Below are 16,241 nucleotides of genomic sequence, written 5' to 3'. Positions count from 1 at the left end.
TATGCACTACTATACACTACAATGTAATATACACTACTATACACTACAATCGGTACTGGGCCTCCCCTAGGTTGACTCAAAAGAGTAGCTGGTGTAGCGGTGTGTCGTAGTAAACAAAGCCACTGGGGAGACAAAGGCGGTTCGGTGTGGTGCTGGCCACCCACCCCCTCATGTGCCACAGTGCCGGCAGCTTTGATAGGTGCTTCTCTTCGCTAACAGCACTTGCCCCTATAGCCTGCCGTGGCTACACGGGGGACCTTTGTGTCTGTGTGAGTGATGACATGTGGCTCCGTGATGCCTCTGTCCGCTGGGATGCAGCTGAAGCTGGTGCCTGCGATGCTTCGTCTGCTGCAGTCGGTCGGTGTCGAGGGCGACACATTCACGTGGGAGCAGGTGGGTCCCATCACTACCACCAACACCATCATCATCTGCGTGGCTAGGAGATGTTGACTACCTCGCCTGGTGTACAGGAGGTCGTGGATTCCATCGCGACCCTGACACCTGCTGTATAATTTGGATTTGCAGGATTATCACACATGGCTACGTGCGGTGCGAAAGAAGTTCAACATAGTACAGACGTTACACTCACCCACCCACTCACCCAACCACTCGTCCACCCACTCATTCACTGACCTACTCACTCAGCCACCCACTCACCCAACCACTCACCCACTCTATTTACCCACACACTAACACTCACTCATCCAACCACTCACTCATCCACTCACTCACCCAACCACTCACTCTACTCACCCTCTAACCCATCCACTCACCCTCTAACCCATCCACTCACTGACTAGTCCATCTCTTCCGCCCATGCCACTAAATCACTGATCCACCCACCCACTCACTGATTCTCTCACTGATCCACACACCCACTCACTCACCTACTCACTCACCTACCCACCCACTCACCCACTCAATCACTCAACCACCCACTCACTCACCTACCCACCCACTCAATCACTCAACCACCCACTCACTAACTCATCCACTCACTCACCCACTCACTTATCCACCCACCTACTCACCCACTCAGTCACCCACTCGTGTGTGTGCATGCGTGTGTGTGTGCATGTGTGTGTGTGTGCGTCCCACGTAGGCGCACCACTACGTGGGACAATACATCAAGCGGAGACAACTTTACGATGTAGAGAGGCCGTACCTGGTGAGGTGTGGCGGGGACCCCCTGGGGGAGGTGTTTGGTGTGGAGGGATTCTCACTCAGAGATCCCAGGTGAGGGAGATACAAAGAGGGTGGAGAGAGAGTGGGTGGGTGAGTGAGTGTGGGTGAGCGGATGAGTTATTTAGTGAGTGAGTGAGTGGGAGGGCGAGTGGGGGAGTGAATTATTGAGTGGATGGGTGAGCTGTTTAGTGAGTGGGCGAGTGATTGAGTGGGTGAATATTCTTTGGTTCTTTCACTAAAGTCACATAGATAGAAAAATTCTAATAAAAAAGTGAAATAAAAATAAACAAGCACAAGAGAGAGAGGGGTGGAGAGAGAGAGAGAGGGGCGGGAGATAGAGCCTGCATCCAAACCCAGCCTGGATCTCCCTGTCTCTTTCTTCCAGACACTCGGTGGCAGCGCTGTTCGTGAAGTCATTCTCCATAGTGACGGCCGACAGCAGGCGAGGTGAAGTTCCCCTCACTCCCTCCTTCTCACTCCCTCCCCGGGTTCATAGCGCGGCGTAGCACTAACTACTACTACACTACCGCTACCCATATACAGTCACACACTCACTCACACACTCACACATTCACTCACTCACTCTCTTCTTTTTCTTTCCCTTCAGCCGGTGTCAACGTCACCACCACCTCCACCACTTCCTCTCCATCTTGCGCTCCAACCGGTGGCGGTGCTATTGGTGTGGGTGGTGGTGGTGGTGGTGTGGGTGGTGGTGTGGGTGGTTGTGGTGGTGGTAGTGGTGTGGGTGGTGGTGGCGGTGGTGTGGGTGGTGGTTGTGATGGTGGTGGTGTGAGTGGTGGTGGTGGTGGTGTTGGTGTGGTTGGTGGTGTTGGTGGTGGTGTTGGTGTGGGTGGTGGTGGCAGTGGTGGTGGCGGTGGTGTGGGTGGTGGTGTTGGTGTGGGTGATGGTGGTGGTGTGGGTGGTGGTGTTGGTGTGGGTGGTGGTGTTGGTGTTGTTGGTGTGGTTGGTGGTGTGGGTGGTGCTGGTGGTGTGGGTGGTGCTGGTGGTGTGGGTGGTGCTGGTGGTGTTGTCGTGGGTGAGTGCGTGGTGTGCCGGAGTGAGCCGCGTAGCTGCACGTTAGTTCACGGCGACAGCGGCCACCTTGCCACGTGCCGCCGCTGCGCCTTGGAGCTGCAGCGGCGTGGCATGGCCTGCCCACTCTGCCGCAGGGAGATCCACTCTGTGGTGCACACGTTCCTGTCCTGACACGACACACACACAGACACACACAGACACACACACAGACACAACAACAACTGCCATTCGCCACTAAGTGGCGGTGACGTCACCACGACGCTTGTGCCAGGCTATGTGTACCCTGAGGCAACGTGAAGTGCAGAACGCCCGCTGGCAGGTCACGGGGCAGACCCAGGTGCCACGGGTCGACTGACTGAGATGACTGGCTGATGCACCACCTGTGCCCCCTACTGTGCCAACCTGCTGTGCTTTAGCCACCCGGCGCTCCGCTCGTTGTTCTGAGCATCGCTCCTCCGCCCTCCATTGTTGTTGGAGTGCGACTACCTCCAACTGCCCAGTAGCATCCTTCACGAGCCTATTCCACAGAGGCCGATCTTGACACCGCTGGTACCAGTCATCGGCAAGTCCACTCAGCTCCACGTCCTCCTGTACCACATCACTCCATCTCTTCTCTAACCCGTGCCGCACCCGCTTAGCCCCCTCAATCCGGCCGAACAAAAGCTGTTTCGGCATGCGGTGGCAGGGCATGCGGGCTACATGACCCAGCCATCGCAGCCTTGCCCGCTGGAGGAGCTCACCGATGGGACCTTGCCCAGATCTTTCAACGATTTGTGAGCTCCTCACACAATCCAGTCTGGTTAAACCCAGGATGGATCGTAGGCAGGCCAGCCTAAATGTTTCTAACCGGCGAAGATGTTCCATTAGGGGGGTCCACGTTTCGCAAGCGTAGAGAAGGGAGGGAATGACCGTGGCCGAGAGGACCTGAAGCTTAGTGCGGAGCGACAGACCAGGTAGCTTCCACACAGCGTTACGCAACCGATGAAAAGATATTGCCGCTCGACTGATTCGGAGTGAGATCTCTGCTGTTAAACTGGAGCCAATCATAAGCACACTGCCCAGGTACGGGAAACTCTCCACTCTCTCCACAACTGCCCCATCACCGATTGGGAGTTGTGGGGGTGGAGTGTCCGATGGTACAAAATACACAGACACACACACACAGACACACACACAGACATGCACAACAATAACAACAACTGCCATTCGCCACTAAGTGGCGAATCGCGTCACCACGACGCGTGTGCCAGGACATGTGCACCTTGAGGCCACGTGAAGTGTCGAACGACCGCTGGCAGGAGGTCACGGGGCAGACCCAGGTGCCACGGGTCGACTGACTGAGATGAGATACACACACAGAGACACACAGAGAGACAGATACACAGACACAGACACACAGACACACACAGACACAGATACACAGAGAGACACAGAGAGAGACAGAGAGAGACAGATAGATACACAGAGAGCGTTTGTTAATTTATGTCTCCTTAAGGACAATTTAATGTTCATGTTTTTACCTCAGAATGTAAAAAAAAATGTTCCTCGTAATGTTCAAAATATTTTTTTGTCTACCTCAGAATGTTTATAACAAAATTAACCTCAGAATGTTATTTTTTTACCTCAATGTAAAAAAGATTTGCTTTTACCTCAGAATATAAAAAAATGTTTACCTCAATGTAGAAATTCTATTTTTTTACCTCACTCGCACTCTTGAATGCGTTTATTGCCGTTTAATATATTAAACTTTTGCACATTTTACCTAATCGTTTCCTGTCATCACTTTACGAGTTACGTGTGTGCGTGTGTGTGGGGAGCGTTGGTGCGGCAAAGCAAACCCCTCCAGTGAAGGTCCCCCGTGTGGCCTCTAACAGACTGTAGGGGCAAGTGTCTCTTAGCAGCTCGCAGCAGCGGCGACCACCGTCACGACAAAATTATCTTACATCCACGTCCACCCTCTGTGAATATTCACACGCACGTGGGAGACGCGCTAACCCATCCCTAGCGATCTGAGCGGTGCGTCTTAAGAGTGCGAGGATTATTCTCCTGGCCGCTCTAACGCCGTTTCCACGTGACGAGCGACCGGACGGAGCTGCTTTCACTTGGTGCAGGGCAGGCCGCTCGCGTGGACCAAGATTGGCACAGCAGCTCAGTGGGGGGCCCCTTACACCCTGGTGGCAATACACTTAGTTTAGTTTTACTTAGGTCTCTGTTAGTGTGGGTCTCTGTTAGTGTGGGTCTCTGTGAGTCTCTGTGAGTGTGGGTCTCTGTGAGTGTGAGTCTCTGTGGGTCTCTTTTAGTGTGGGTCTCTGTTAGTGTGGGTCTCTGTGAGTCTCTGTGAGTGTGGGTCTGTGTGAGTGTGAGTCTCTGTGGGTCTCTGTTAGTGTGGGTCTCTGTTAGTGTGGGTCTCTGTGGGTCTCTATGAGTATGGGTCTATGTGGGTCTGTGTGGGTCTCTGTTAGTGTGGGTCTCTGTGGGTCTCTGTGAGTCTCTAAGAGTATGGGTCTTTGTGGGTCTTTGTGAGTGTGGGTCTCTGTGGGTCTATGTTAGTGTGGGTCTCTGTTAGTGTGGGTCTCTGTGAGTCTCTTAGTGTGGGTCTCTGTTAGTGTGGGTCTCTGTGGGTCTCTGTTAGTGTGTGTCTGTGTGGGTCTCTGTTAGTGTGGGTCTGTGTGGGTCTCTGTGGGTATCTGTGAGTATGGGTCTCTGTGGGTGTGGGTCTCTGTGAGTGTGGGTCTCTGTGGGTCTGTGTGGGTCTCTGTTAGTGTGGGTCTCTGTGAGTCTCTGTGAGTGTGGGTCTCTGTGAGTGTGGGTCTCTGTGAGTGTGGGTCTCTGTGGGTCTCTGTGAGTGTGGGTCTCTGTTAGTGTGGGTCTCTGTGAGTGTAGGTCTCTGTGAGTGTGGGTCTCTGTTAGTGTGGGTCTCTGTTAGTGTGGGTCTCTGTTAGTGTGGATCTCTGTGGGTCTCTGTGAGTGTGGGTCTCTGTGAGTGTGGGTCTGTGTGGGTCTTTGTGAGTGTGGGTCTGTGTGGGTCTCTGTGGGTCTCTGTGAGTATGGGTCTCTGTGGGTGTGGGTCTCTGTGAGTGTGGGTCTCTGTTAGTGTGGGTCTGTGTGGGTTTTTTTATGAATATGGGTCTCTGTGGGTGTGGGTCTCTGTGAGTGGGGGTCTCTGTGAGTGTGGGTCTCTTGTGAGTGTGGATCTGTGTGGGTCTCTATGAGTATGGGTCTCTGTGAGTCTGTGTGGGTCTCTTTGAGTGTGGGTCTATGTGGGTCTCTGTGAGTGTGGGTCTGTGTGGGTCTCTGTGAGTGTGGGTCTCTGTGGGTGTGGGTCTCTGTGAGTCTATGTGGATCTCTATGAGTATGGGTCTATGTGGGTCTGTGTGGGTCTCTGTTAGTGTGGGTCTCTGTGGGTCTGTATGGGTCTCTGTGAGTGTGGGTCTATGTGGGTCTCTGTGAGTATGGGTCTCTGTGGGTCTGTGTGAGTGTGGGTCTCTGTGAGTGTGGGTCTCTTGTGAGTGTGGGTCTGTGTGGGTCTCTATGAGTATGGGTCTCTGTGAGTCTGTGTGGGTCTCTGTGGGTCTGTGTGGGTCTCTGTGGGTGTGGGTCTTTTGAGTATGGGTCTCTGTGGGTCTATGTGGGTCTCTATGAGTATGGGTATATGTGGGTCTGTGTGGGTCTCTGTGAGTGTGGGTCTCTGTGGGTGTGGGTCTCTTGAGTATGGGTCTCTGTGGGTCTATGTGGGTCTCTATGAGTATGGGTATATGTGGGTCTGTGTGGGTCTCTGTGAGTATAGGTCTCTGTGGGTCTATGTGGGTCTCTGTGAGTATGGGTCTCTGTGAGTCTGTGTGGGTCTCTGTGAGTGTGGGTCTATGTGGGTCTCTATGAGTATGGGTCTATGTGGGTCTGTGTGGGTCTCTGTTAGTGTGGGTCTCTGTGGGTCTGTGTGGGTCTCTGTGAGTGTGGGTCTATGTGGGTCTGTGTGGGTCTCTGTGAGTGTGGGTCTCTGTGAGTGTGGGTCTGTGTGGGTCTCTGTTAGTGTGGGTCTCTGTGGGTCTGTGTGGGTCTCTGTGAGTGTGGGTCTATGTGGGTCTGTGTGGGTCTCTGTTAGTGTGGGTCTCTGTGGGTCTGTGTGGGTCTCTGTGAGTGTGGGTCTATGTGGGTCTGTGTGGGTCTCTGTGAGTGTGGGTCTGTGTGGGTCTGTGTGGGTCTCTGTGAGTGTGGGTCTCTGTGGGTGTGGGTCTCTTGAGTATGGGTCTCTGTGGGTCTATGTGGGTCTCTATGAGTATGGGTATATGTGGGTCTGTGTGGGTCTCTGTGAGTATAGGTCTCTGTGGGTCTATGTGGGTCTCTGTGAGTATGGGTCTCTGTGAGTCTGTGTGGGTCTCTGTGAGTGTGGGTCTATGTGGGTCTCTATGAGTATGGGTCTATGTGGGTCTGTGTGGGTCTCTGTTAGTGTGGGTCTCTGTGGGTCTGTGTGGGTCTCTGTGAGTGTGGGTCTATGTGGGTCTGTGTGGGTCTCTGTGAGTGTGGGTCTCTGTGAGTGTGGGTCTGTGTGGGTCTCTGTTAGTGTGGGTCTCTGTGGGTCTGTGTGGGTCTCTGTGAGTGTGGGTCTATGTGGGTCTGTGTGGGTCTCTGTTAGTGTGGGTCTCTGTGGGTCTGTGTGGGTCTCTGTGAGTGTGGGTCTCTGTGGGTCTGTGTGGGTCTCTGTGAGTGTGGGTCTCTGTGGGTGTGGGTCTCTTGAGTATGGGTCTCTGTGGGCCTATGTGGGTCTGTGTGGGTCTCTGTGAATGTGGGTCTGTGTGGATCTCTGTGGGTCTCTGTGGCTGTCTGTGTGGGTCTCTGTGTGTCTTTCCCTCCCCCCCCTTTATCCCCTGGCCGTCGCCTCCCCCTCGGGTGCGGCCACGCCCACACCTCATCCAATCAGGAGTCCCTGGCTCACGGATGACGCGTCACCTCCGGCTTCCGGCGCTCAGCAGCACTTCCGAGGCGTGGAGAGTCCTGGGAGTCGGCGGCTGCGTCACGTGACGACTCCCACGTGGCTGCGTGCTGCCCGCTCCGTCCGTAGTTACCGTGAAAGACTTGAGACTTGCTGTATTTAGACTATATCGTGACATATTGAGGCGTTAAAACAATCACGGTTTGTTACTTGAACGATTTCCCTTCCCGCCGTGTAATAATGGACAGTGTTTGGTAAGACTTTGTTTTGTTTTTCATCATAACGGGACACATTTTTTACATTATTCCACATGCATAGCGGGGGGTAGGGTGTGAGCTTGAGACGTTTGGAAGCCGGTAAGCATGAGCACTTTTAAGATTTCGTCAATAATGTTATCGGTGTTGCTCAAGCAAATACATTATGAAGTTTGCACACGTGTCAATAATTGATTTTTTTTTTACGCGTGGAAAAATGTGTTACTTATTTTTGCAAAAAATTGCAAATGTAGTTTCTTTTCCAAGTGTTGTGAAAATTCTGCCTTTAATCTTAATGCTCTGTTGAGCACGAAGTGTCCGTGGCATAACCTGTGGTAATCTCCATATATACAAAATGCAAAGTTGTGAATGTGTGTGTTCTCTGTACTTCTCCACATGCAACAAACTGGAAATTTGCCATGTGGGTACTTTCCAGACTGTACACCATGCAAACATTATACAAATACACTTTTATTTGTGGGGGGAGCTCAATGCATTTATTTTTTGCACGGCAAGTGAGCTGTGACGTCAAATCTGTCACGTGACCCTCGCACGTGGAAGCGTCACGCATTGTAGTGTCGCGGTTAGCGTTGTCTGTGTGTGTGTCTGTGTATCTGTGTGTGTGTGTCTGTGTGTATATGTGTGTGTCTGTGTGTGTCTGTGTGTGTGTGTGGAAGCGTAACTCATTGTAGTGTAGCGGTTAGCGCTACGCCGCGCTACGAATCCGGCGACCCGAGTTCGATTCCCGCTCACGGCCACCACTTGTGAACACTTGTGTGTACCCAGCACGTGCCTGTCCGAGTAATAAACTCCACTCGTGATCACTTGTGTGTACCCAGCACGTGCCTGTCCAAGTAATAAACTCCACTCGTGAACACTTGTGTGCACCCAGCACGTGCCTGCTCAAGTAATAAACTCCACTCGTGAACACTTGTGTGTACCCAGCACGTGCCTGCCCAAGTAATAAACTCCACTTGTGTGTACCCAGCACGTGCCTGTCCAAGTAATAAACTCCACTCGTGAACACTTGTGTGTACCCAGCACGTGCCTGTCCGAGTAATAGACACCAATCGTGAACACTTGTGTGTTCCCAGCACGTGCCTGTCCAAGTAATAAACTCCACTCGTAAACACTTGTGTGCACCCAGCACGTGCCTATCCGAGTAATAAACTCCACTTGTGAACACTTGTGTGTACCCAGCACGTGCCTGTTCGAGTAATAATCTCCTGAGCACGAGGCGCGAGCGACGGACCAAGACATGGACAGAAGCGAGTGGTGGCAAGGCGAGTTGGCAGATGACATCTACCGCGTCCTTCGAGAGAAGGTATCCGCCTCTCTCATCAATAGGCCTCCTACACGCAGACGCAAATCCTACGAACTGATTTACACGGCACGTACGTTCGAGTGCTCGACTCGCAGCGAGGAGGTTGCAAGTTCAATCCTGGCCAGCGGGTCGACCCGGCCCCCTATCTCTCCGGGGACTATAACACGAGTGATACTGTACCTTGTGGAAGAATAAAAGTGGCTGTGCTTTGGAGGTACGGATCTCCACACTTCGTGGTTTTTTTTCATCGTAGGCTGAGGACTACCGAATGAGTTCTTCGCCATCTTTCACTCGCTTGAACAGAGAGACAATTTTGGCCGTGGCTTTTGTCATTCTTGGTTTGCGTGACGGCTAAAGTTAAATGCTGTGGCCCACCGTAACCGGGCGCGTCGCCTCCTTAGACCCCCAGAATAATCTATTATCGTTTCAAAACACCTCTTGACCTCTTGACCCAACTCCACAGCGTCCCAACTGCCCTCCCAACCCCCGCGTCCTCGTTTTTTTTTCCCCCTCGCAGGAGCTGTCGCTGCCTCGGTTTTGCGCACGCTCGCCCCAGCTGCACCTCCGTCGCCACTTCGTCGACCTCCTGGCAACGCTGAGCGAGCGCCTGCAGCTGGGTGTGGCCACGCACCACCTGGCCATCGCAATGTTAGACGTGTTCATGGACCGCCACGACATCACCGTCCGCTGCCTCTACACCTGCTCAATCTGCTACCTCATTATAGCAGGTCGGTCAATCGGTCACGTGCCCACCCACCCACCCACCCGATCACTCGCTCATCTCTCGATCCCCCGATCACCCGCCCGATCACTCGATCACTCGCTCATCTCTCGCTCGTACGCTTCGTCGCTTGTTCACCGTCGCCATGCGTGTCCCTGACACCCTGCGCAGCCAAGTTCGAGGAGATGGATGAGCAGGTGCCGCGACTGGACTGGGTGAACCGGCTGGAGGTGATGACCAAGCAAGGGTTGAGTCTGTCCAAGGAGGAATTGCAACAGACGGAGGTAGCTGCATGCCCCTATTAATTCGGCATGCAATGTTTCACCCCAGAACCGTTCCGTGCATTGTCATGATTCAAGGTCGCGATTTGATTCAAGGAACCAATTGTTTTGTCTTGCTACTTTACAATCTTACTCTGTCGGTCTGTCGGTAAAGTCACATAGATGGAAAAATAATGCAAAAAATCACGACGTTTCGATGGCAACACAAGCAGTCGTCTTCAGGTGATTGATTGTGTTGCGATCGAAACATCAAAGACCCAAAGAGTATGAACACATCATCTCTGTTTCATGCCAACTAATTATTATGTAGACAATTTGAATGTACAGCCTGAATTTGAATATAGAAGCGTGTCTTCTTACTAGATAACAGGAAGGCAAAAGCTGCGGAATAACATTACCACAGCAGACCTGACAAATTAACGTGGAGTGGTGCTCATTTATTTGCACGATGCTGGAACAAGTGCAGGAAATTCTCCCTTCCTATGGTGGGGCTCAGTCTCTCCATAAAACAATCACCCCGTGACGATTTGCTTGCGTTGCGATGGAAACGTCGTGATATTTTTTATTAATTTTTCAGATCTACGTGGCTTTACCGAAAGACTCAAAAGAATATGATGGTCTTCTTTGGTTCTTTCGGTAAAGTCACGTAGAATGAGAATAAAATAATAAATTGATAAAATAAAATAACACAATAATGAGAATATTATTGTGTTATTTTATCAATTTATTATTTTATTCTCATTCTACGTGACTTTACCGAAAGAACCAAAGAAGATTAATCCTTGCAAGTCATGAAAGCTTCAAATCGAAATTTAATATGATGGTCATTGCAATTACCCGTGCAGACGAAGGGGCCGAGTTGACTCCTTGACCAGACATTTGAACTGTTTTGCGAGCCATGCACCAAACCCGACTAGTTAAATAAACCCTCCAGGCAACACACAGCAGCGTGGCGGACTGAATGCTTCACGGAGTGGTGGCAGCTGTGCCGTGCCAGCCCACTCTCCCGTCTGCCTCCCCCCTGCACAGTTCCTGCTGCTGCGTACACTCGACTGGAACCTGTGCACGCCCACAGCGGCGCACTTCGTGGACTACTTCCTGTGGCTGTCGCGGCGTGAGGACGCCCCGGCTGGAGGCTCGTCCTACCGGCACGCGTACACGACCAAGTACACGGCCCACTTCCTTCAGCTCGCTCTGCAAGGTGCTCGCAGAGCTGTAGAGGAGCGTTTCGTAGGCACCGGCCTTGCAGCGCTAAGGTGACCGGCGACAGAAGGGGCAGTGCCTGAAACGTCACCGAATATTTTTTTTTTGTCCAACGTCAGAATGTTGATATTCTTAGCTCTTTCGGTAAAGTCACGTTGAAGGGAAACAATAAAATAATAAAATGATATAAAACTATAAAAATTCTCACGACGTTTCGACCATAACACAAACGGTCATCATCAGGTGTGTCGGTTTGCATTAATTAATTTATTTTTAAACAGTGTTTTTATTTATTAAAAAACGTCAGCGCCACGCGCAGCGATTTGGCAGTTCATCTATGTTCTGAAAAGAGGAGGGGGGAGACGAAAAATTAATGTATCTTGTCTGAAAGCCACCGTAAGCGTGAACAGGTCTTAATTGATTGTTCACGCTTACTGTGACTTTCAGACAGCATACATTAATTTTTCGTCTCGCCTCTCTTTTCAGAACATAGATGGACTAGTCCTTTTAAATAAACTGCCAAATCGCTGCGCGTGGCGCTGACGTTTTATAAATAAATAAAACAAACACCGTTAATAAAATAAATAAATTGATGCGAACCGCCACTTCTTTCAAATGTTTCTTGCCGTTGGTTTTCACACCTGATGATGACCGTTTGTGTTATGGTCGAAACGTCGTGAGAATTTTTATAGTTTTATATGTTTTATTATTTTATTGTTTCCCTTCAACGTGACTTTACCGAAAGAGGTAAGAATATGAATTACTGCAGTCACGAAAGCTTTAAATAAAAATTTTAGTCGGAATGTTGTTCAAATGTTCAGGGTGCCGTTGGCCCAACGTTCCTCGTTCACTGGGTGCTTGTGCGTTTAAGCGTCTGTGTGTGTGCCTGCCTGTCATTCCTGTGTGCAGGGTAGAGGTGGCGTAGCGGTTAGCGCTACGCTGCAGCTACGACCCTGGACACCCTGGTCCAACGCCTGCTCACGGCTATCACCGGTGACGATTATCTGAACCGGTCCTGGGCCTCCCCTAGGTCGACTCGGCCTCAAATGAGTAACTCAATGCGGTGTGTAAACATCGCCAGCACTGTGGAGACAAAGGCGGCCGGGCGTGGTGCTGGCCACCCACCCCCTCGTGTGCCACAGTGCCGACCTTCATAGGTGCTGCTACTCGCTAGCAGCACTTGCCCCAACAGTCTGTTAAGGCTAAACGGAGGGTTTTTGTCTTTGTTTGTGTGTATGCAGACCACGTATTCCTGAGTTTCCGTCCATCCGTGGTGGCGGCTGCAAGCATAGCATTGGCCCGTATAGAAGTGAAGCTGCCCTCTGCGTGGACTCTGTACATGCAACACTTCACTGGCCTTGCCTGGGAGGTGATCCTGCCGTGCGTGGAGCAGCTGATTTGGTGATTTGCACGACAAAACAACACAAAGCTCTCCTAAGTGACCGTTTAAGAGACCTATTAAGGCTGAGTTGTGGCTCACGAGGTAGCAACGTGCTCTTTTCTCTCCACAATTTATGTTTACAAACCAATACCGGTTACTCGTTAAAGCCGAATTTACCCAAGGGAAATTGAATACAGGTTATGCGTCGCTGCCCAAACCATCACTGCTGCCCAAACCATCACTGCTTTAAGATTAACTGTTAGTCAAAGTGAAAGTTGTCTCCCAGATCAAATGAGGGATGTCGGTGGGACCGAGGTAGTCGTGTCAATTCAACATTCACACGGTGGAGGCCAGTATCTCCAGAGGACAAATACTGTTGTCAAGTTGGCATGACGAGAGGCTACTAAAAACAACGAGTATGCCATTTTCTTTGGTTCTTTCGGTAAAGTCACCACCACCACGTAGAGTGAGAATAAAATAATAAAATAAAATAATAAAATTCTCACGACGTTTCGGCCACAACGCAAGCGGCCGTCTTCAGGTGAATGGTACAGACCTGTTTGCGTTGTGGCTGAAACGTGGTGATAATTTTATTTTGTTATTTTATTATTTTATTCTCATTCTACGTGGTGGTGACTTTACCGAAAGAACCAAAGAAGATTAATCCTTGCAGTCACGAAAGCTTCAAATCGAAAAGAGTATGCCATTGTGCAACAGATGGCAAATATTTTAAACAATATCCATGACGACTAAATGAAGCTGATATGTGGATTCCTGTGCGTGCGAATTTCACGTCCTAGTCCATCACGGATGCCCTGAGACTCGGTGAGGCGCTCCAGCATTACCCATGGTGCCTTGTGACTCATTGGTAGATGGGCCCTTATGGTTGAGGTTTCTCATCACCTTGCTGAATTAAATAAGCAGATGAACGCTAAACGATTAGACATTCTCACGGTGCTGTTGCTGGCTTCTTAGTATTTTGGGCCTGTGCTTAGCGACCGTTATTTAAACATAACATTAAGTTGCACGCTCTTAATTTTTAGAGATTGGGGAGTACGGTTTTCAGATTTTGCCCCAGGGTTGTTTCCACTTATGCTATATTGAGAACAAACTACTACAAACGACAGTACTATGCGGCGGTGTTAATTACTGCAGTACATCCCATGTGTTTTTATTGATGTTAAATTATTATATTGCTGTCAAGGGCACGGTGTGATATTGGGTTCAAGGATCACAAGATGGGCGTGAACCTAACATGATTAGACCCACAGGCATGGACCTGTGTGTGTCAAGATGGGCTTGAACCTAACATGATTAGACCCACAGGTATGGACCTGTGTGTGTCAAGATGGGCTTGAACCTAACATGATTAGACCCACATGCATGGACCTGTGTGTGTCAAGATGGGCTTGAACCTAACATGATTAGACACACAGGCATGGACCTGTGTGTGTCAAGATGGGCTTGAACCTAACATGATTAGACCCACAGGCATGGACCTGTGTGTGTCAAGATGGGCTTGAACCTAACATGATGAGACCCACAGGCATGGACCTGTGTGTGTCAAGATGGGCTTGAACCTAACATGATTAGACCCACAGGCATGGACCTGTGTGTGTCAAGATGGGCTTGAAGCTAACATGATTAGACCCACAGGCATGGACCTGTGTGTGTCAAGATGGGCTTGAACCTAACATGATGAGACACATAGGCATGGACCTGTGTGTGTCAAGATGGGCTTGAACCTAACATGATTAGACACACACAGGCATGGACCTGTGTGTCTGTTCTAACTCTACGTCCTTCCCCTGTGTTCGAACTCTTCAGTAAATACAACTTCAACAGGAAGCAGGTCATGGAGCTTCAGGAAAATCCTGCTGTCCACTCTGAGCAGCCCTCCCACTCAGCCTCAGCCATACCACGTGTGCCTCTTCACCAGTCAACTCTACAGCAGCAGCAGCAGCAGCCACAGCCACTACAGCAGCAGCAGCAACAGCCACAGCAGCAGCAACAGCAGCAGCAGCAGCCACAACAACAGCAGCAGCCACAGCAGCAACAGCAGCAGCAACAGCAGCAACAGCAACAGCAGCAGCAACAGCAGCAACAACAGCAGCAGCAACAGCAGCAGCCACAGCAGCAGCCACAGCAGCAGCAACAACAGCAACAAATGATGCAGCAGCAGCAACAGCAGCAGCAGCAGAAACCACAGCAACAGCAGCAGCAGTGACAACAACAACAGCAGCAGGAGCAACAGCAGCAGGAGGAGCAGCAGCAGCCACAGCAGCAGCCACAGCAACAGCCACAGTAGCTGCAGCAGCAGCCACAGCAACAACAACAACAGCAGCAGCAACAGCAGCAGCCACAGCAGCAGCAGCCACAGCAGCAGCAGCAACAACAGTAGCAGGAGGAGCAGCATCTGGTGCCCAAGTCGGTGCAGACGCCACCTGTGGAGGTGGGTCAGGAGATGGAGTCGTCGTCGCCGCCGCTGCCGCCGCCGTTCAGCAAAGAGACCCTTGGCAACATTTGGGATGACCACGTTTTGGCCGCGCAAGCCGCGTGTCAGCAGGAACCTGGCCATTGAGCCGCACAACAGATAGATCGGCAGGCTGTGCGGCGATTGCTGTTGCGTTTTCGGCAGGGCACCGATTTCAGGAATGCAGAACACGGAGCGAGTTGTCGGTCAAAGCTGAGCTCGTCAGAGCTTTGGTCGGCAAGCTGTGGGGGGGGTGGGGGGTGTTCAAGGAGGCTGTAGATTACCGGCAACGAAAGCGTCGCAGAATCTTTGCGACGGTTGCAAATTTCTATTAATGAGGCGTCGTGCCGCACGCAATCCTGTGAATATCGCAAACCGACTTCCGCTGGTCAAGAGGCCAGCCGAACGCCGACAAATAGTGGGTCGGCCTGCAGTTAAAAGCCACGCTGTTGGGGCCCGGCTCCGCTCTGGCCATTTTATGTTTGGCCATGAATTCAAATGGCCAAAGAGACATAGTAAGAATTGTCTTCAAGCCTAAGTGAGCATTGGTTGATGCTTATTTTCACGGGAGTTTCTCAGCTAATGAAGGTATTTTTTAAGGACATGTCTGTGAAGCGATCGTTGCCGTTCCACAAAGCGGTACTTACTGCGTCAATCCCGGAGGAATAATTGGTCGCGAAAGCCTACGTGTTAAACTGGAATAATTGTAGAATCCACCTCTGTGTGCGAATTGAACTGGCGACTATCTGGTTATAGGTTGGACACTTTTATCACTGCGCTACACTGAACAACATTACCAAATACACGGAACATAATGTGCCATCTGTTTAGCCGTTAAAAGAATTGAGGAGAAAAAAATAACCATGCGTGGAATTTGTACCAATCTCATGTCTCTGTTGCGGGGCATAGTGTTAGCCCAAAGCCACCCAGACACTTCCATTAAACCAGGGGTCGGGAACCTTTTTGACTAAGAGAGCCATGAAAGCAAAAAATTTGGAAATTTATTTCAGTGAGAGCCATATAATATATTTTAAAAGTGAATTCAACTAAATGTCAGTATAATAAGCCTCTGAATTTATTCTTTTAAATAATGTTGTTATAACACTCACCATTAATGCGACTTCTGGTGCTGCATGGATTTGCTGATGTCTTTGTAGTCGGGTTGGTACTTGGTGAGGTTAAGCTTCATGCAAGCGTTGAGGCTTTCATCCGTTAAACGTGATCGTAGGTTGGACTTGATGTTTTTAAGATGTGAGAATGACTGCTCACATGCATACGTATATCCAAACATGGTCAATACAGCAATACTCACACGCTGCAGTGTGTGGTATGTGACAGGAAGCGCGTTCCAAGTTTTGAGAATCAGCTGGTCTTCGGGTTGGAGTTTTTTCATTTCTGTCCACATGTGCTTGCTCGCCAACTCCGCTTTCTGTCGTGTGATTCTTTCCAAATCT

At 50.6% G+C, this 16,241-nt stretch overlaps 2 protein-coding genes across 2 annotated transcripts; both read left to right on the top strand.

Annotated features, from left to right (window-relative positions):
• Positions 1 to 294: 294 nt before the first annotated feature.
• LOC142915633 (protein Mdm4-like) lies at positions 295 to 3,811 on the top strand. The gene is made up of 5 exons (XM_076061354.1): positions 295 to 393; positions 1,103 to 1,236; positions 1,571 to 1,632; positions 1,793 to 1,864; positions 3,801 to 3,811. Exons 1-5 carry the CDS (start codon positions 295 to 297, stop codon positions 3,809 to 3,811), a joined length of 378 nt encoding a protein of 125 aa, XP_075917469.1.
• A 4,819-nt stretch (positions 3,812 to 8,630) lies between these two features.
• Positions 8,631 to 15,007, top strand: LOC116938424 (cyclin-J-like). The gene is made up of 6 exons (XM_076061386.1): positions 8,631 to 8,728; positions 9,246 to 9,456; positions 9,621 to 9,733; positions 10,760 to 10,931; positions 12,175 to 12,334; positions 14,142 to 15,007. Exons 1-6 carry the CDS (start codon positions 8,663 to 8,665, stop codon positions 14,539 to 14,541), a joined length of 1,122 nt encoding a protein of 373 aa, XP_075917501.1. The 5' UTR covers positions 8,631 to 8,662; the 3' UTR covers positions 14,542 to 15,007.
• Positions 15,008 to 16,241: the final 1,234 nt, after the last annotated feature.

Source organism: Petromyzon marinus, unplaced genomic scaffold (genome assembly GCF_048934315.1).
Source record: "Petromyzon marinus isolate PM22_M1 ecotype Great Lakes invasive population unplaced genomic scaffold, UKy_Petmar_22M1.pri1.0 PM_G_Scaffold_33, whole genome shotgun sequence".
NCBI classification, from domain to species: Eukaryota; Metazoa; Chordata; class Hyperoartia; order Petromyzontiformes; family Petromyzontidae; genus Petromyzon; species Petromyzon marinus.
The sequence above is the reverse complement of the archived record's forward strand: the minus strand, read 5'-3'. Positions and strand labels throughout refer to the sequence as shown.